General features: G+C 41.6%; 1 protein-coding gene across 2 annotated transcripts; it reads left to right on the top strand.

Annotated features, from left to right (window-relative positions):
• The first annotated feature begins 262 nt into the window (after positions 1-262).
• Positions 263-19239, top strand: LOC135494234 (fatty acid CoA ligase Acsl3-like). 2 transcript variants are annotated; one of them, XM_064782078.1, is made up of 13 exons: positions 263-350; positions 7464-7619; positions 8933-9142; positions 9331-9511; positions 9732-9838; positions 10207-10342; positions 10492-10642; positions 10939-11134; positions 11352-11491; positions 11803-11975; positions 12174-12437; positions 12725-13003; positions 13185-19239. In XM_064782078.1, exons 2-13 carry the CDS (start codon positions 7488-7490, stop codon positions 13343-13345), a joined length of 2130 nt encoding a protein of 709 aa, XP_064638148.1. In that variant the 5' UTR covers positions 263-350; positions 7464-7487; the 3' UTR covers positions 13346-19239. The 2 variants fall into 2 exon arrangements, with proteins under 2 accessions (XP_064638148.1, XP_064638149.1); XM_064782079.1 differs by lacking the exon at positions 263-350 and adding an exon at positions 4242-4341.
• The last annotated feature ends 2300 nt before the right edge of the window (positions 19240-21539 follow it).

Below are 21539 nucleotides of genomic sequence, written 5' to 3'. Positions count from 1 at the left end.
TAAGCTACAGTGTTGTCTCATCTATGCTATTTATCGAATCCCATCCTTGGCTTGTCCTCTGAAACCTATTCAGGACACTTGTCCGCATTTCCAAGGACCAGCGACAATATCCCAACCCTCGTTTTATATCAACGCTATGACATTCCAAGCAATAACTGCTAGTTCTGAGAATGGTGAAAGGACAACATTCAGACTCAGCGAAGACAGCAACCCGGCCGTTTTGGAGAATTGCGGCTTCACTGGTGAACCGACAGTAACAACTAAAGCAGCGAAAATGATGTTCTGTGTTTTGTGATAAATCATCTCAATAAAACGCTGTTTACACTGTTCCTGTGACATATAAGAAATAGGTGAGCGTTTTCATCTACACTTTGACCAATTATGTTGATGTAGGCATATAGAATTGGTGTATAGGGGTGTCTATAAGATTTTTATGAGGCAAGATTTTTGGTAGTGTGATGACGTGTTTTTCTCCAGTCCATGGCATAATGGCCATGCTGGCATTGCTGCATATAAAACGTTACATTGTCATGACTCGTGTACTCGTGTACACTGATTAGATAACGTGTGGGTGAATGACTTGAAAATGACACGTATGCTGCTGACAATGGATGTAGTTAGTTTTTTTGCATTAATGCAAGCTACCAAATTGCTCAAACCGGTACCTCATGAGTGACCTGATGCTGCATGCGCGCATGTGTGTGCTTGAGGCTGATGTGTCAATAGGCCCTTTGCCTGATATACGCCTATACTACCTCGGGGGAACAAACGAACTGAGTAGGTTTTTAGGGTCAATGCCTGAATGACGCCAGTCTGGCGTTTTTAACCATGAAGATCTATTAAGGTGGTTTGTTTTCCTGACCCCAGGTGGTACCGTCGTATCTGGCAAAGGGCCTTAAATGCTGATGCTGATGGAGAGTATTTACATAAATCCGTGTGGCTGCTAAATCATCACACTGAGCCAGAGGTCTCTTGAAAGCACAGGAAGCATCCTCTTGTTGAGACATGTATTAATGTAATTTGACAAAGATTGTCGTTTTCGAAGAAGTTTGTTTGGGCGCTAACCAGTCATGCATTTCTCCTAATTTGGCAAAGATTGTCGTTTTCGAAGAAGTTTGTTTGGGCGCTAACCAGTCATGCATTTCTCCTGGAACAAAGGGTCCCAGTGGCTTATGGCATTGTCTGAAGTCAACGGCACCACATAAAATTGTCTGCCAGGTATTTTTTTTCAAATAGCACAAAGTTTGCCAAGACTGGCAAACCTGCATGCATGAACCCATTATGTAGTATTCTGTTAACTCGGTGTTCCATGGCTGGAATAACTTAGACATAATAGGGTAAACACACACATTGAAATAATATTTGAGTTATCAAAAGCTGGAAGATTGATGAAGGCAATTGGAAGAAATTACCCCGAAGATCATTGTAAGATGATGGGGTGATGTGTGCCAGCGTTTCATTCAATACAATAGCTGATCAAATGCAGCTGTACCAGATATCAATGAAAGTGAAGTAAGGTTTCCCGCTGCATACCATTACATCAATTAGTGGCTATGCAGTCTCCAATGTGTAGGCCTAGTAATTTTTATTTTTTGTTGGTTAAGGGTTGACCATAGGCACCAGAATTTTGGCTCAAGCTGTCCAAAAGCAATTTTACAACTACATGTACTTCAAAATGAAGAGAATGCCAACTTTAACTGAGGAAGGGTGGGTGTCCATTCTCTGGACTCCCACCCTTGAAATTGACATACAGTTCCTTTTGAAAGAGTTCTGATTTCTTTAGGATTTTAAGTTCTAGCCAAAATGGCGGTGTCTATGGCCAAAGTGGTACAAAGTTAGCATATATGTTTTATGGTAACCCAAACGGCTTGTTCATCAGATGACATGTTTATGGTGTTGTCACTGATACTTCTATTGTGATGGGATCCAATGTCTCTTGACCTTTATCAGGTGACAGCAGAATGATGTTTAGTGGTGGCTTTCAAAAGCAGTGCGAGGCCATCTTTAAAATATTGTTTGTTTGGACCTACCCTAAGTTTAGTTGGAACACTCATTTAAAACACCTTTTCTTCTTCAAATTGACTGTTTACAATGTAGCTACTTGAAAGTTTTCGTTATGCTGTTGAGGAAAAAAGCATTTGCTGAGGTGTTGGGAATTGTACGTGTATGTTATAATTGTCGCATCAAACAAACAATTTGTTAAGGATGGCCTGATGTAGTGATGACATTCAATAACATTAGCTAAAAATAGTCAATAATCAACATAATGTGACTGATGTACTAAATTCTTCATTTCCTTTCCTCACTACAATGAATGAAATTAATTAGTTGTGTCCTAATTAGTGCTATTGTCCTTAACTGTCCTATATTGTGGTGTGATGAGGATGTATGTAGACTTCTCTTTTGATCTGTATAACACAGCTACTGAAGTAAGCCGGGCCTATATTTTCATGAGCCTATATTACGGAAGAGAATGTTTTCTGATGATTCGGAATGCGAAGTAGAGGGGTTTTCTATTAATAATACTAAGATGACTGGACTGACTGACTAGGGACTTGAGGAAGGACCCATGTGACACCCATAATTATCTTATCTGAGGTTGATCTGAATGTCAATATCGGTTCTTGTCTTTGGGATTAACGCTGACACAGAAAGACTGCCTGTGTGAAAAATGAACGGAATTTCTATTTCAGGCGCTAACACTATAAGCAGACATTGATTTTTCCATAAATTACCCTCGTAGTCGAGTGGCTATGCCGCTTGCATGCCACTGTGGATGCTATCGTGTAAATGGTTGGCTTAGTGCCAAGAATAATTTACGTGTACACATTGTCAATGTCCCTAATCATTTCACATTTGATAATTTGTGACCCGTTCCAGCAAAACCAGTCGCATATCGCTCAGAGCTTGGCAGGTTGAGACGGACTGTTTGTTCATTTCACTATTGTCTGCCGTTTGTGAAATCTGACAACATCAATTTCATCTGTTATCTTCTGGTGTCATCTAGGCTCATCTTATGTGCGACATGCGACTGGTTTTGCTGGAGCGGGTCACATTTGATGTCAATACATGTTTACATATTGATTAGTTTTGCTGAATAGGGGTCTAATTAGCTCTTGTGGTGGCGAAGCTGATGTGCTATCTCTTCTATGGTTACAAAAAAAAAAAAAAAACTATTACAGGTCAGAGTCCTCTATTAAAACATGTGTACATTACGTGTACATTGTTGTGCTTAGGTTTTGGTAAAAAAAGTACTCATTGGACCAATCAATCTGCACAACATTTTATATGTGTCAAGGAGAACCCTTTGCCAATAGCATAATAAAGTTTTAAAAAATTCCAATACCGATTGCCTGAGAAAAAAAGATTTCCGTACACCATATCCATCAAAACGTCACTGGTGCATTGATATGGCCCTGTCAAAGTACAAGTTCTAAACTGACCAGTGAGGCCATATTTTCTTAAATATATTATCAAAAAGCATATTTCTGTGATGGCCTGACTCTGTAGATTAAGAATCAACCACATATTGAGAATTAATTCCACTTTGGTCCATCCCAGCCATGTATTTACCACAACTTGACATTTTGATAAGCTCTATGTGACTGTGCCACACTTCCGGTCGTGGATGAATACAGGTCTCTGCCCTACAATGAATGAACGGTTTAGGTAAGGTCATGTAGGTAAGAGGGGGGCATCTGAATGTATGACAGAGTGCATGAGGCGGCGGACATTCACATGTTTTTAAGGGGGTAGGTCCCATTCAAGTCTTCTTCTTGTTATTCTCCTTAGCGTTCGCTTTGCACTTGGAGGTGATTTTTCTCCTGAGAGTTTTCTTCCTCCACCATGGAATCGATGAGCGTTTTTGCGTGCCACTACCTGTCTCTACCGTAAGGCGCCAATTGGGTTTATTGTCGTAGTGACTCCAACTTTGGCAAGAGGAAGAGTCCATGCAGGCTATGTGGCTCCTTACCCAAGCCCAATCACTCCTGGAGTTCAACGTTCAAGATGTATTATGGGTCATGGGTCGGGTTGTCGTCGTTGGACATGTTGAACAAGCTAAGTTGAAGTGAAGTGTTGCAAACAGAGCTTACACCGATCAGACAGTGACTGGATAAGAAAGTGTTGTGTAAATTTACGTTGATCTCTCCTTGCCCTGGGTCATCTTATCTGATCTTTATGTGACCCTCTGTCTTGGGCCTGAAGTGGCACTTGTCTGTATTGTTTCGGTTTTTTACTGTACATCGCAGTCGGACAATCACATTGTTACCCAAGCTTGTACAGATAACGGTCTTGTGCAGGCGGTCTTTTGAATAGTCAGGTCCAGGATTTCAAGGGAGGGTACGTGTCTTTTTGCCTGTTGCTGAAATTTATTTAGAGAAGATAGGCCTTGGTCTGTCGTGTATGTTGAGTCTGTTTTCGGATTACCCTCGTAATTGTCCTTTTATCATACAGGTTGCAGACTGTGGATACAGGGGTGGTGCACTGGGCAAATTTTTGGGATGTCCGGTTGCTTTCCTCGCCCCCCCCCCCCTCGACACACTGAATGCGGCCCTGATATAGGAGCCCAACTCACTGTTGATACCAAAATTGAATTTTTTTGCACCAAGGCAGTTGCTAGGTTTAGAAGCCTGAGCTTGGTGTGCATCTGATTTTAGTCAAGCCAAAGGTTTCTGTGCAATTTCTAATAGAATGCACTCAAATGCTCCTTGACTTGGTAAACTAACAGGTTCAAAACAAGCTGGATATCTGGTATAAATAAAACAAATTCTTTTCCTGCTTTTCACCTGATACAGGTAGATGTGATGTAAATCTTGCCGTTATACCGCTCATTAGTCTAACAAATCTGGCCTCGTTAAGCAAAAGATTCAGGAGTAAAATATTGAGTTTAGAGTTGGGCATCAACTGGAACCTATGAATAATATTTGGCGATAATGAAGAAGAAAAATCTTTGGATTTTTTTTCCTCGATTTCTTTAACAGTGCCCTCTACTTAAACGGTGTAAGAACTATGTTATTGAGAGGCTGCATATCTGTCAAACAGAGGAGCGCTGAACTTTTAATAAGATATAGAAACGCAATACCAGTAACGACCAGTTGTATTTTGAATAATTTACTAGTAAGTACGCTGTGGTTAGTGATCATAAGACATGCGAGAACAGGCCACCTGTGATAATTTTTGGACTGTTTGCACCATAATCAAAAAGTTCTAGATAAGGACAAATTTGTTATTTGATACGATATTCTTTGCTGCAAACAAAGCCCCGAAATCTGTTCATCCTATTCAAAACCGGGCCAGTGTGCCTGCACAGAAATCTAGGTGAGACAGGACAAACAGTGTAATAAATCATCCTGTACTATTATCTTACGATGTTTACGTGGCCCACAAAGCGACAATAAACCTGAATGAAGTCCAGTTGGCACTCATTCAAAAAGTGACACTGTTTGTTGAATATTTGAAAATGTAATGGAATTTGAAAATTTCAATCACAAATATATGTACATACTGATATATTTTGGCATTGCCGTTGTGAAGACAAATATATGAATATATATATATATATATATATATATATATATATACGTGTATAAATATATAAATACTGAGTTTCAGAAAAAATAAAAATAAAAATATATAAATGAAAATATATAATATTCAAATACTGAGTTTCAGAAAATTTGTATGCAAAAAAACTGCCCAACAGCATTGTGTATAACCCCATTTCTGTTAGCCTGGGCCACCTGTTTTTATGAACGGTGTACTGGTAGGCCTTTCACGTTTTGACATTAGGATTGACTTTTGTAAACCTGCTATAAGATTTGGTAAGCGGAATGCAGACTGGCTTCATTTGCCTTGGCAGGCGCCCAGTCTACAAGAAGGAAAACCATGATTTTATACCTTGGAGTATAGTAGGAGAAGCAGAGTCTTTATTTGAAAGATTCTGAAAGAACCTTGTAGATTGGAACCTGAAAGACGCAAGGAGCAAGCCCACCTTTGGAACTTGCTGGCTCGACTGTCCAATCCCAAGTTATGGGCAAATCGCTTGCCGAAGATGGAAGCATCTGACCAGTTAAGACACGATGTGCAAGCCCACTTTTGGAAGTTACTGGCTCGACTGTCCGATCCCAAGTTATGGGCAAATCGCTTGCAGAAGTCAGATGGAAGCATCTGACCAGTTTCAGGGGTACCATACATATTAACTCATTGAGAACGCAGTTAAGAAGTAGATTCCGTAACACAGGAATTTATCTGGCGCTTATCTCGAGCCAAGAAAATCTCTTGTGTAATCTCCTGATGCTTGGTGGGCCTACTTCTGAAGAAGTTTACCTCTGAGGTCACTGGACATTGAAATAACTTGTTAGCAGCTTTAGCACTACTGTTATGTAGGTTTTATAGCTCTTCCTCCCTAGGCTTAGTAGATAGATTAATCCATACCTGCCCCTATGGATGCCTGTTGCAACTCCCAGTCCAGTCCTAACCATCAATAAAGTCAGGACTTTGATTGTTTTTCTGTAGATTTTCGTGGTTTATTCTGACAGGACACCAGGATCTGCTGTAGGTTGAAGTGATACATGTACTATGATGTGATTTACAACTTTGCGGGAATACGTCCGTTTTTAATTGTTGATCACAAATGTATAGCTCAAATTTTCCATTTTTGATTAGATTTATTATAAAATCGCTGAATGTAAACCACCGCGACCGCAAAAATGTTCATGTTGTGAAGTCATCAACGAAAACGGCATCAAAGCGAGCCGTCCGGGCGGGATTAAACCATCAATTTCTAGAAATGTGCATTTCGATTCGAAAACCTTACCGATTTATGAGAAAGTGACGTAGTCATTTGTCAAAAACAGCTAAAACATTATATGGTGAAATTTGACACGAGTTACCCTTTAACTATCTCACTCATGTCACCTGGTTTGCATCATGTCAACAAGGCCTCTCCTGAGCTCACATAAACCTGTTGACATAGTAGCCAGCTGATATCTGATAACACATCGTCGCAACAAGGAACTTATTATTTTGATATTTATTGAAACATGCTCATGTGATGAATGTTGTGGGTATGAATACTGTGAGTGTGATTGTTTAAACCAGGCGGATATTTTGGTGTCTTTTCCATATTTACTGTCATTGTGGCAATATGCAATGACAATAATTCCAAGTTTTATATCGCTTATCCTTAAATATTGCTTGACGCTGCAGTGATGAGGAGCTGATCAACACTTTGTACCATTCATTTCATCGTCGTTGTTGTCGTCATCATCATCGTCATCGTCACCACCACCACCGCCGCCGCCGTCGTCGTCGTCGTCACCACCGCCACCACCACCACCATCACCACCATCATCTACATAGCAGGCGGCCACACGCTTTCTCCAGCTAATCCTATCCTACGCCAGCTCCTCAATAATATTATCAGTCATAACTGACGTATTTTACCTTTTCTTCTTTGCTAGATTTGGGAATAGAACAACATAACCATGGGTGAGTCCAAGCGCACCCTTGTGACCATCTACATCTTCAAAGGACTCGGATTCCTGTACACGGTCGTGACATATCCTTTCCTGGCGTACTTTGGCTACAGGAACCTTAGGGAATCGAGTAAAATCAAGGTGAGGGGAATGAGGGGTGTAAATTATTCAGGATCTGAGGCATAGTGACCAAAAGGTCGTGCGTAAATGCATAATGTTTGAAAATTATTGGGAAAACAAGATTTGAGAGGAAAATGCAATTGTAATGTGCAGAAATGTCATGAATAAATTATACAGTATAATGACTGGCACAAAAGAATCTTTACATAATGAGTGGTTGTATAATACATTGTGTTCATGAGGGCATTTTAGTTTTCCGTCAGTCTGCATGTACCTGGGAAAAGGAAAAAGCTACTACATGCACATCAAGTAACCTGCGGTCACCTCCTGTCAAAGTGCTTAGGAAACTCCCACGGATTAAATCAGGGTTCATGAGTTCGCAGGCGCAGACCCCAGCATCTGAGAAAGAGGGATGGCTCCAGGTGCTTAACCCACGCTCACAATCCTGGTCACAATTTCCAAGACTTTTTCAAACTCTCAAAATTCCATGGTCAGTTTCGAAGATTTTTCTGTGATAAGAAGGGCACACACCTGCCGCGTCCAAGGGAGGCATACCAAATGCACGCCTTCCTAATTCAAGGGAATCGTCGGATTTGACCATGAAACTTTGGAACATATCAGAAATTGCGGCTATCTCGAATCTGAAGTGATAAATGCAGCTGTGTCTCATGGAAGGCTTTCTGACCGAGTGCCATGGATACCGTCATCGCTAAACCAGTCCATTTACATTGCCAATTTTATGGCTGTGGAAAGGTTATTTATTATGATCTGAATGGCAGATAGCTCAGTCAAAATATTGATGAAAGAGTCAGTGCTATGCTCGCTGTAGAAAATGCTTAGAAGATCTATCTCTTGGGAAAAACATGATTGAAATACACATATCAGGAATCTTGCCACTTGGGCCTATAAATTATGCCACATGTGGCCATTAATTGGTGTTTAAAATTAAAGCATTTATCTTTTATTTAAAAAAAATAAATTCAAAGAGTATGCGGGTATGCAAGTTGCATTTAAGGGCTGTTACGTGATGATTTGCATGCTAGGGGGGCTGCTGGTGTGGACAGTTATGTCACATAACCTCAGTTATTTTCCGTCATCAAGGTACACTTCTAGAAGTAGAATGCTTGTTTGCTTAAAGAGTAAGTGGATCATAGCTGCACCGCTCTTCATTGCTGTCACCACAGTATTTAATACAACCCAAAAACCTCAGAGCAGAAATCAGGTCGCATATGTCTCCCATGGGCCCATTTTAGTTTGGCTGGCCATGATCATCCTATTCCTAAATCCACACGTTTAGGTCAAAAATTGACATGAACCCGGCGTCATCGTTGCAGGCCAGGCCAACAGGCGATTCATCAGACACGCCATACAGATGTGTCCAGTCGTTCGACAAACTTACCACGACACTATGGGACGAGTGCAAGACAGTGGATGACCTGTTTACGCGGGCGGTGCGGCTCTTCAACGATCAGCCGTGCCTCGGATTCAGGGAATGTTTGAGTGAGGAAGATGAGAAACAGCCAAATGGAAAGGTCTTCAAGAAGGTTTGTCTGCTTTCCCACTCTTCGGTCGTTCTAAACGGCGTCCATTGACGCCAACCAGGTTTTAAGTCATCAAATTGAAATTTAGTACCTCCCAGATTTTACTTCTGTTGATGTGATATCTTTCACCAGTACAATGTATTTCAGAATTCAGTTGAACAAACGTCTCAAACAGGTTCTTCTCTCTGCAGGTGATCATGGCGAATGAGTACCAGTGGCTGACCTACGCCGAAGTCAATACTCGTGTGACCAACTTGGGTAGTGGCCTGATGGCCCTGGGTCTCAGCCCCAGGAGCCGGGTGGTCTTGTTTGCTGAGACCAGAGCAGAGTGGATGATTGCTGTGCAGGCCTGTTACAGATACAACTTCACAGGTGAGGTTGATGACTTCGACATTTCCTTTGGATTTTGAGTTGGTTAAAGCCTCATTACGCTCCTCATTTACCATTACGCTCCTCATTTACCATTACGCTCCTCATTTACCATTACGCTCCTCATTTACCATTACGCTCCTCATTTACCATTACGCTCCTTATTTACCATTACACTCCTCTTTGCACTCCGCACACAACATAAAACTGTTCTCTTTTGTAGTTGTGACGCTTTACTCGACGCTGGGCGACGAGGCAGTCATTCACGGAATCAACGAGACTGAGGTCACGCACGTCATCACAAGTAACGACTTACTGCCCAAGTTCAAGGTGAGTGCAATCAAAGCAAGCCATTGAAACTTTCATCTGAAACCTTCATCCAAAGTGGTTTCAATTATGTTTTCTATTGAGATGACGTACCCGTCAGAGTTATCTGGATCTTGAGTTTCCTCACCAGAAAAACTTATCGATCTACAGAGAAACCTGTCTGTTTCTTTGCCAGACAGTTTTTGAAGTGATAGGGCCAAGCATTTTGTGACAGTACACCTGCCTTTGATGGGCATTTATGCCTGTTATTGCGGAGGTCATCACAGTGAAACAGAAAAATTATGACCATTTGAGGATATTTTCAACTTAGTTTAAAATCAACGTTTTACTGCTGGTTCCCGAGGAGTCAAAATGTTATCATCGTCTTTCAGAGTTTACTCAGCCACATGCCCAAGGTGAAGCACATCATTTACATGGAGGAAGGCAAGAAGCCCGATACGGACGGATATAAAGCTGAGATACATTCCATGCGAGCTGTGGAGCAGCTCGGACAGAAACCAGACAATTGTAAGTGGAGCTATTATGTTTTAAGTCTGTTCTTCTGCCTTACCGAGCTTCCCCTCAAAATTTTGAAGAAACGACTTTTACATGCCACTGCAGTAGAAGTCCTATGGATTGAGCATACCATACTCTTATGTGACATCATTTTGTTCCAGTATTGTCGCCAGTTACCAAGCCCACCAGAGATGACATCGTGATCATCATGTACACCAGCGGCTCGACTGGTCTGCCAAAGGGTGTGCTGATAACCCATGGCAACATGATGTGCGGCATGTCCGGGCAGTGTGAGAGAATACCTGGATTATGGTAAGACTTGATGTGAGGGACAACTTGGGCGTGGGTTTTACCTGGCTAGGAGGATAATGCCCCTGCTTGACACTAGACACCGCCACTGGTAGCATAACACCAATTCTGATGATGATTTTCGCCGGTTTTGTGAGGCACTTTTGGACTTGGCTTGCAAATTTCAGGCAGGCCAAAGGCAACCTGCCGTTCTATTGCAGTTCAAAGATTTTCAGGGATCCTGTCCGGAGAAGTTGCGGGCCCGCTGGAATGTTACGTTTTTTGTTTTTTTTTCTCATGTCGTGTTTATATATTTCCAGCCCTAACGACATCTATATCGGCTACCTTCCCCTGGCCCATGTGCTAGAGTTGACCGCTGAGACCTCCTGCATCGGCCACGGAACACGCGTGGGCTACTCTTCCCCGCAGACGCTGTCCGACCAGTCGAGTAAGATCAAGAAGGGGAGCAAGGGAGACTCGACCATCTTGAAGCCAACATTGATGGCTGCGGTGCCAGTAAGTTCAAGCTTTGATATCTTTGTTTGAGACGGATTTTTCTCCTTCAGGTTTTCAAAGCTGGGCCGTCTTGCATGATTTTAGAAACTACAGTAACAAGAGTACAATTGCACTTAAAAGATTGAATGTAGAACAAGGCAATGGGGTCCTGATTGCTATCAGACCATTTTGAGACAAAGCAATGCTCAGTGTTTAAATATGATCTATTTCCCTTCAGCTTATTATGGATCGTCTTTACAAGACGGTGTGGGACAAAGTGACGGAAGGTGGTCGCTACCAGAGGGCGCTGTTCAAGTTTGCGTACGACTACAAGTTGAAGTCTATCAATCGAGGACTGGATACGCCCATTCTCAACAAGTGAGTAATACTCAGATTTGCTTTGTTTTGGACTGGCCTCCTTTGCACTGGTAGGCAACCAGTCTAATCTCCGAAATCAAACCAGGGAGTCTGGGTTCTTCAGCGAAGAAAATGTAGCCAGACTAGGAGTCAGAAACCCCGAAAAATAAAACCTGACTAATGTCGGAGGGCACCAGCCATACATTTATTTTGTTGTGTGGTCAAATCTTTATGGTTTGTCAACAGTTCTCCATCACAGCACTGAAGTTTTAGCTTGGGCAGGCTGAACACAGAAAAAAATAGATTCAAGCAATAGTTTCTTCTAATTTCAGGATGGTCTTCAAGAAGGTACGCGCCATCCTCGGCGGCCGAGTTCGTCTCATGTTGAGTGGAGGCGCGCCACTGTCTGCCGATACCCAGAGGTTCATGAACATATGCTTCTGCTGCCCTGTCCTTCAGGGCTACGGACTGACAGAGACGGTCGGCGCTGGGACTGTTGCGCTGGGTAAGTAGGAAGCTGGGAAGTAGGAAGATCTTCGTCAATGACTTGCTGGGCCACTTACAGGGATTTACCAAGTCCACATCCTCATTATTGTTACGATATTGTGATCATTCCAATTAAAGTCATCCAAATATACCAGCCGTGTCCTGTGTTAGATGTCGGTACGCGATTAGAAAATCACCTTTCCCATTCTCGTTCCAGCGTGTGACTATAGCTGCGGCCGTGTGGGTCCTCCTCTCACTTGCAACGAAATCAAGTTCCGTGATTGGGAAGAGGGTGGCTACAGGACGTCAGACACCCCAAACCCCCGTGGCGAGATCCTGCTTGGCGGTGGTAACATCACCATGGGATACTTCAAGAATAAGGCGAAGACCGACGAGGACTTTTTCGTGGAGAACGGCCAGCGCTGGTTTTGCTCTGGTGATATCGGTGAATTTGTGGAAGACGGTTCACTCAAAATTATTGGTAGGTTGATGGATTTGCTGTGAGTGTCGTCCTTAGGGCAGTTTGGTGATAGGCGGGTCAAAGCCCTGTCTGGATGTGCCTGTTTTAGTTCAAAGAGGCTGCGGTAGTGTAGTGGCTCAGGTGTCTGACAAGTGGGCATGAGGTCACTGGTTCAATCCCCACTGTTGGTGTGAGATTCTAGGCCTTGCATGCCTTACTCCACCAAGGTCTTTAAATGGGTGCCGGTTGGAATTCTCAGGTTGTTGCTCTGTTCATTTCAAAAACAATTCCTTATTTTTCCATTTCAGACCGCAAGAAAGATCTCGTTAAGCTCCAGGCAGGCGAATACGTGAGTCTGGCAAAGGTGGAGACTGTTCTCACCACGATATCCATGATCGACTCCGCGTGTGTCTACGCAGACAGCCTCAAGATGTTTACGGTGTGTCTGATAGTACCTAATACCAAGCACATCAAACAGCTTGCCAAGACCCTGGGCTTGGAAGAGTCGACCCAGTTTGAAGCGCTCTGCACCGATAAGAAAATTGAGGAGCATATTTTTAAGATCGTCGCGGACGTTTGTAAGAAAGGTTGGTATCGTATTTCATAATCTTTCTCTGTGTGTTTTAAGCGCTGCGCAGACTAGTGATTTAAATCACTGCGACCTGCAAGTCGAATTGTATGCAACAATAATCACTCATTAAAACGTCAACGAAAATTTCCCAGTTTACAGTAAGTAGGAAATTAAAACATCTTCTGCTTCTAATTCAGCCAAACTCCAGTCGTTTGAAATTCCAAAGAAGATACACCTGTGTGCTGAAATGTGGACACCGGACAGCGGGCTCGTTACAGATGCTTTCAAACTCAAGCGCAAGGTTATACAACAGAGGTACCAGTCGGAAATTAATCGAATGTACATGACCAAGGGTTGAGCTGACCTCTGATCTCAATTAGGATGAAATGACCCAATCGCGTTGCCCCATTCTGAAAGCTCTGTTCATCATTACCATCAGTGTTTGAACTTTTGTGCGTTTTGTGGTGTTTTGTCAAAGCTCTTACTCATCAGAGTACTTGTATTGTTGACCACAGGCAAACTGAAGGAGAAAATGAAAAATGCAAACGAGAGGTTTCTGTATATGATAAGGTATCGGGGTACAATTATAGGCCAAGTAGAATTATAGCTCCTGCAGTGTAGAATAGAGCTGAAAGTACACTTTATTACACACACAGAGGCTAAAAAAATATTGTACCACTCTACCTTACCTGTTGTTGCTCAGAGTAATGTTAGGATGAAGTGACCATATTGTGTTGAAAAGTGCCGGCAGTACACACGAGTACACACAGAGGCGATAATTGTACTACCTTACCTTATATGTTGTTTTAAACATCAAGTACCAGGAGTGGAAGCTGATCACAGCAGCTCCAACTTATTCTTTGGCGGAGCCCCAACTTATTTTTGACTCCGTCACCCAAAAATACTGTGTGTAAAATTTCCTATTAATTGATCTTAAAGTGTGATACCGCAGCTTTGACCAGGATTCCTTATTGAATATTCCACTTATTCAGGACTCTTAATTAGTTACTAATCATTCCAAGTTATGTTTGTTCCGTCATTATTTAGTCAGTGTCATTCATGTCCTTTGGTGATAAATCTTTCGGCAACCCAAATGCCATATAAACTTGGTCTTCAACGAGCCATGGTTTTGCAACACAGCCTTTATACCAGGTGGCAGCCGTCAGTTATGTCAAGAACTGCCACCCTGCAGGCCACATCACTCGCATAGCTTAGTTAGTCGGTTGGGCCTATTGCCTCCCTGCAGTGCATTGTGCATATAGTTTGCACAAAATATGATAAAATGAGAAGTTTAAGGTATTCAATGAAATGATTAGTAAACAGTTTTGGTATCAAATATGCACAAAAGCCTTCGATGAGACAAAACTACGTCATTTGAACGTTTCAAAAAGTAATATCAGCGGTGTAGGAATACGATTTAAAGCATGGTGATCCTCTGTACAGGATAGGTTAAAACTGACAAAATTGAAACCCCTGCTATGGAGAGTGCTAGATTATGTTCATCATCAACCTCGTTCCCTAGATACAGGTATCCCTGGAATGAGGTGATCATGTAAATTTGTAAAGTTCATGACAGGTTTACTCAAGTTAAAATTTTACAAATTTATGGTAAAACTTAGTCATATTTGATGTAAGCTACATAATGTACTTTAAATTTATTATAATTTATTCATTAATGGATGTGTTATAGCATGACATTTAAACCGAACAACACCGTCTGTGTATCACCTGAAAATTTATGCCACAAGGAAACTGCCTTTTGTTGCTTCGCTGAACACTTCTACAAGCTTCATTACGTAAAATGTATTATAACTTGTAATTTCAGGGCCGGTTTTTCAAAAGCACATAAGTAATGTTATCCCTAATGGCTGCATCAAGTATCATTAAGGACGTTATCTTTTTCAGTTAAACCCATTGAAATTTTCACGTTAAGACTTCAGGCCTCAGTTAAAGCAGACGTGTTTTTGAAGAACCCAGTCCTGGCAGTTAGCTCATTCATTAGATTTTTCGTCGTCGTTGTACAACCCAGACTCAACTGTATTTATTTGTGTACATTGTATTTTATACTCTACACACCTATGTTATCTCAAATTATACCTTTGTAGTCATACTGTTTACGTTTATTGACATTTTTTTTCCTCAAACTTTTTCTCGCATATCAAACACATTAATACTAGTCAGAAAAATCTGGCAGCTCTTTAATGGTTTATTAGAAAATGACAGTTTGCTGGTATTTGTTATGTGGTAAATGTCTGCAAGATCACCTTAAAGTGATTTTCATACAAGCAAAACAATGCCCTTACTGCACCTAAGGGTGTCAAAGCAGTTAATGATTCATCAGGTCAGACACAAGTTTCTGAATGGCGCCCTATTGCAGGCCCTATTGTCCACATATTCATCAGGCCGAGTCTAGCTGACTGAACTGCGCTTATAAACAGGAAATGTGAAGGTTTATTGAAACCTTGGTTGTGCGAAATTCCCTTTAAAGGGGGACTATAGGCAGGAGCAGAGAGGCTAATTAAGCCATCGTCGGGTGACTAATATACACAGAAAGGGCCCTGGGTCATGTCAGACTCAGCACTAAATATATTCCTCGTACGAGAATGAATCATTTCGACGTACCGTGAGATGTGAGAGACCCCTATTAGCGACTTTATGTAACTTTATCTTGCCTGCCTAGCTGCTGCCTATATTGTCTCTTTAAGCAGTGATGGACCTGGATAACGTCTGCAAACTGTGTTAACTTAAAGAAGAACCCACCAGATACCAATATCTAACATGACATTGTACTTTTTGAGGCACTTTGTAATTAGTTCACTTGACTCGATCTTGGCAACTCTCTTGGGCATTCCTATTGCCGTAATTGCCGTTATTTATTATCACTGTACTCGGAGGCATTATTTCATGAGCTGTAAAAAATGCTTATTAAAACCATTTAGACTTGACGTACCCATTCTTTTGGGTAAATTGAAAGATGCTGCATAGGACATGGTTTATTCCCTTGTTTTTATGGGATGTTGGTCTTCAAGGGCACTTGATTAAATAAACATATTAATTTAGAGACTTATTTTGGCTGGGGGACCAATAATGAATTTGTGGTGCCAGCATTTTACATATAAATGATGGTTTCCTGACGACATGATTATGAATGTAGAATTCATTTAATTGACAGTGAAGGGTCATTTTGATAAGGGAGCATATCAGAATCATTTTGAAGCCAAAAATACGAATGTTTTTTCGGCTTCAAAATAATTTTTACATGCTCTTTAGATGTGTATTGTATTTGACCAATGCAATGTTCATGTGTAGTATTATTTTAACTATCTTAGGTCTTCAATGAAAATTCTCAAATCATCTGAATGTGTTCATCTATCATTATGTGCATTGTAACATAATTAATTAATTAGAAAATTAATTGATAAGAATTAATTATCATGAGTATCATTGCTGTGTTTTGAAATGAAAATACTCTTCGTAGAGCTGCTTTCAATAGGTGCAATTGAAGCTTCTGATTTGGTGCAATAGTGACTGAAATTTGAAGATACATTGTAACTAATTTACAGGTATTCATTTTATGTACAAATTCTGCTTGGTCATCTGAGAAAAATATCAAATATCTATATTAAAAAATGCGCCATTTTTGCAAGTAAATATTGGGAGTACGCAATAAATAGAATTAGTTTCTGTAGGTACAGATTTTGAGGCAAAAAGCTGCTTTTGGAGTAATCTTCCAAGATTCAAAATTTCTAAGAAGATATGCAGCACTTCCCTAAAGTAAGATTTTGCCCCAAAATTCATACATACACAAGCTTTAAAGTGATACTATGATGTGATTTACAACTTTGCGGAAATACATCCGTTTTTAATTGTTGATCACAAATGTAAAGCTCAAATTTTCCATTTTTGATTAGATTTATTATAAAATCGCTGAATGTAAACCACCGCGACCGCGAAAATGTTCATTTTGTGACGTCATCAACAAAAACGTCGTCGGCGTAGCGAAATTTCAACGGCATCGAAGCGAGCCGTCCAGGCGGGATTAAACCATCAATTTCTAGAAAATGTGCATGTCGATTCGAAAACCTTACCGATTTTTGAGAAAGTGACGTAGTCATTTGTCAAAAACAGCTAAAACATTATATGGTGAAATTTGACACGAGTTACCCTTTAATCAATTTATGGTGTACTCTCAATATTTTCTTGCCAAAATAATCAAGCACTTTCAAGATATTTGCAATTTTCCTTGGACGATTCAGCAGAATTTGTTCAAAATCTGGATGCCAATGATGACTCTTAAATTGGGTAAAGCATGACTGCCTCCCACCTTGATCAGAATTATACCTCATTATGAAAGAATTATTGGATTGATCTTTCTTATTTCATGCTTCTAATCCTTATGGTAAACTGTCAGGGCCGAATTTACGAAGGGTGTTTAAGAGTTAAACGCGTGTAAATTCTACATAATCAGTTTCAGGGCCTAATGCGGTTTTCATGAAGAAACCCTGCAAGGCCCTGACTCTGTCTATTCAGACATTAAACGCTGTTTTAAGCTAAACACCCTTTGTAAATTCGGCCCCAATTGTGTAATTTACCATATCCAAATATGAATCAGATTTTTCGTGTATTCAAAAGTAAACAAAATTGGTGTGTGTGCCAGTTCTTGATTGGTAGGTGTTGTGGCAGTCCTTATAACCACCAGGTCTCAGGACAATCGCGCCTTGCTTTTAGTTTGGCTGTAGTACCATTGCCTTGCGATTAACCGCCTTTTAAATAAAGGCTTAGCACATTAGTCTAACTGAACTCAATTGGTTCTGTGGAAAATAATATCTTGTTGGTCAAACGAAAACAGCTTTTACTCTGGCTGTAGTACCATTGCCTTGCGGTTAACAACCTTTTAGAATGAAGGCCTTTCCAATGACCATTTCGATGTGCTGAACCTTTTGTGCTGAAGGGTGAGTTTGATTGCGAGGTTCATTTGGATGTAAATTTCATGTCACCGTGTTGTATACGTGACCCGTCACAGCAAAACCAGGCGCATGTTGCACAGAAGATGAGCCCAAATGACACCAGGAGATAATGGAAGAAATCGATGTGCTCATATTTCACAAAAGGCAGACAATAGAGAATTGATCAAACAGTCCGTCTCAACCTGCCAAGCTCGGAGCGACATGCGCCTGGTTTTGCTGTGACGAGTCACATATTTGTTGTTAAAAGTATGTATGTAAATGATCTCAACCTCAGTATCAAACAAACATATACATGACTGTTAATGTACATGTAGTAAATGACAGCCATGTAAAGTGAAACCTGTCACTATTATCATTTTTGGGTCTAATATTGTAGTTTCACCGCTCTCGGACCTGTTCTGAATATGAACTCAAAGCTAGATATGGTCTTTCAGTACCATTCAATATGTGACCCGCCATGGCAAAATGAGTCGCATGTCGCTCCGAGATTGACAGGTTGAGACGGACTGGTTGTTCATTTCACTATTGTCTGCCTTTTGTGAAGTCAATATATATCAATATATTCTATTATGTCCAGGTGTCATTTTAGGCTCATCTTCTGTGCGACATGCGACTCATTTTGCCGTGGTGGGTCACATAAGTTGTCCATTGGCCATGACGTCATGTTCCAGCTTTCCTAGGCCCTCTCTTTCGATTTTGAAGTTTTTAATCAACCGGTCTTACATCAGTGAAACAAGAGTATTTGCTAGCTTTTGGTACATTGGTGCAATTATCGCCAAGCAAGTGTTCATTTCAAGTTTTTCAAGACTTGATTTTGTGATTGATTGGGTATTGAATGCTCCTTGAGCGGGGAATCCATCATGGCGATGTTCTCACGATGGGCTTGTGATAGGGCGTTATCAGTCCAATATCTGGCTACCACCTGTCTGATGGGTGTGATACTTGCGATTGAATAGCGAAACTGTTATCTGAAATATATCCTGTAGCTTCAAGAAGTAACTATCACTACTTCATCTCATACCTACTGCAAGCCCAGGGGAATTTTTCTATATTAGAATATACACCAAAACAGATAAATGTGATTGGCCCACCAGGTTGCACCCCCTGAAATTGTAAGACCTTTGCTAGTCCAATCATATGTAAAAATCAAAATGCTGGATCCCTGCACTACTCTGTGGAGCCAGGAAATGTGTTGACAGGTTCACTCTACATTTTTATGGTTCCATTCTCGATGTTTATCTTTATTATGGTTGTGTGTGATCAAATAAAGTATTCCAGAACTCGATATGGCAAAGTTGTACTTGTTTATTGATCAGGAGTCATTCATAATCATGGCCTTGTGACGTGAAATGTGTCCTCTTGGCAGTGCTAAGGTTGTCTCAACCAAGGACAGGCCCAGAGGGAGCAGAGATGTGTCCTGTTGGCAAATCTAAGGTTGTCACAACTGAGGACAGGCATATAGGGAGCAACGAAATGTGTCCTCTTGGCAGAGCCAAGGTTGTCTCAGCTGACGACAGGCCGAGAGAGAGCAAAAAAAATGTGTCTCCTTGGCAGAGTTAAGGTTGTCACAACTGAGGACAGGCCCAGAGGGAGCAAAGAAATGTGTCTCCTAGGCAGTGCTAAGGTTGTCGCAACTGAGGACAGGGCCAGAGGGAGCAGAGACATGTGTCCTCTTGGCAGAGCTAAGGTTGTCACAACTGAGGACAGGCCCAGAGGGAGCAAAGAAATGTGTCTCCTTGGCAGAGCTAAGGTTGCCACAACTGAGGACAGGACCAGAGGGAGCAGAGGCATGTGTCCTCTAGGGAAAGCTCAGCCTCAGGTTGTCACCACTGAAGACAAGCCCTGAGGGAGCAGAGACATGTGTCCTGTTGGCAAAGTTAAGATTGTCACAACTGAGGACAGGCCCAGAGAGAGCAAAGCATGTGTCCTGTTGTCAAAGTTAAGATTGTCACAACTGAGGACAGGCCCAGAGGGAGCAGAGACATGTATCCTCCAGGGAAAGCTCAGGTTGTCACAACGGAAGACAGGCCCAGAGGGAGCAGACATGTGTCCTCTTGGCAAAGCGAATGTTGTCACAACTGAGGACAGGCCCAGAGATAGCAAAGCATGTGTCCTGTTGGCAAAGCTAAGGTTGGCAAAGCTAAGGTTGTCACAGCTGAGGACAGGCCCAGAGGGAGCAAAGAAATGCGTCCTCTCGGCACAGCCAAGGTTGTCACAACTGACAACAGGCCCAGAGAGAGCAAAGAAATGTGTCCTCTTGGCTGAGCTAAGGGTGAAGTCTCACTGTCACCACTCTCCACTGTCCCACTGGTGTCCTTGCGACTGCCTCAGAGTCACAATGTCTTCACCAGCTTGTCTCTAATATTGTCCCGCTGGTGTCCTTGCGACTGCCTCAGCGTCTTAAAGTCTTCTCCAGCTTGTCTCATAGCTAAACCAAGTGCCCGACATGAAAACATCGTCAAACATATCTTTCTTGCACCACTGTTCCACAGAATGATCGGATGCCGCATAAACTTCTTTGTATAGCCTTGTCAACCAAGGATAGATACTGTCACAACCTATCTCTCTCGTAGCAGTTAGACATACGATATCAATCATCCTTGTTATACACAGGATGTCTCAGAAAATGCTCCATAAAGCCTTGTGGACAAAAGGCACTACATGAAGACATCGTCACAACCTGTCTCCCACGCAATTAGTCGTAGTGTTCCAATCGTCCTTGCTATATACAGGATGTGTCAAAAAATGCTCTACAAAGCCTTAAAAACCGTGAAGTTTGAAGTTGTCTTCGATGTATCCAACACCGCTTTCTCTTTGGTCTAGCTAGTCAGCGTCTCCAACCATCTTCTCCTGTCCTACCTCATGACAGGCACTTAAACAGAAGATATTCCGAGGACAAGGGTGAATTTGAGGTTGTCTTCCATGGCCTACAAGTATACAACACCACATTCCTTCTTGTGTCTAGTTGTCAGCATCGCAAACTTCTCCTGTCAGGTCTTGGGAGGTTGTGTCCACTTTAGGTTGAAACAGTTTTAGATTAAACATCCAGAGCACAATCGTTAGGGCATCTCCACACTGTCTGAAGTCCCAAATCTGAACTATAGTGTGTATACTGCGTCCGAGAAGATTGGGTGGAGATCTATGGAATCTTTATTAACGATTTATTGGAGCAGACTGCAGATCAACCCGATTGTTCAGATTCGGGACATTATACAGTTGTGTTAGGCTGTGCATCCATATACTGTTTCCTTGTGGTGTTATTTCCATTGTCTCCATTGCATGTTCCCTGATACAATCAATGGGAACATCCAATAGGTTAGGTATGAAAATATGGGAACAGGCGGCACTGTGTACAGTTCCTTAAAGCATAGATACTTTTAAAAACATCCAATAGGTTAGCCAGAGGTCCATTTTACGTGACTGTGCATCCATAGGATGTTCCATTTTTGCGTTATTTTCATTGTCTCCATAGAATGTTCCCGAGCACAACTCCTGGGAACGTCCAAATAGTCAAACAAAGGTTCATTTTGTGTGTGCGTGTCACAGGGTCACAAGTGAACAAGGAACAGGGGAGAACTGCACAAG

The sequence above is a fragment of the Lineus longissimus genome, chromosome 10 (assembly GCF_910592395.1).
Source record: "Lineus longissimus chromosome 10, tnLinLong1.2, whole genome shotgun sequence".
Classification (NCBI taxonomy): Eukaryota; Metazoa; Nemertea; class Pilidiophora; order Heteronemertea; family Lineidae; genus Lineus; species Lineus longissimus.
The sequence above is the reverse complement of the archived record's forward strand: the minus strand, read 5'-3'. Positions and strand labels throughout refer to the sequence as shown.

Coding starts and splice junctions, on each gene's coding strand:
- LOC135494234 (XM_064782078.1), top strand. CDS start 7,488: ATGGGTGAGTCCAAGCGCACCCTTGTGACCATCTACATCTTCAAAGGA. Junction 11,135..11,351: donor CATTGATGGCTGCGGTGCCA/GTAAGTTCAAGC, acceptor ATTTCCCTTCAG/CTTATTATGGATCGTCTTTA. Junction 12,438..12,724: donor CGGTTCACTCAAAATTATTG/GTAGGTTGATGG, acceptor TTTCCATTTCAG/ACCGCAAGAAAGATCTCGTT.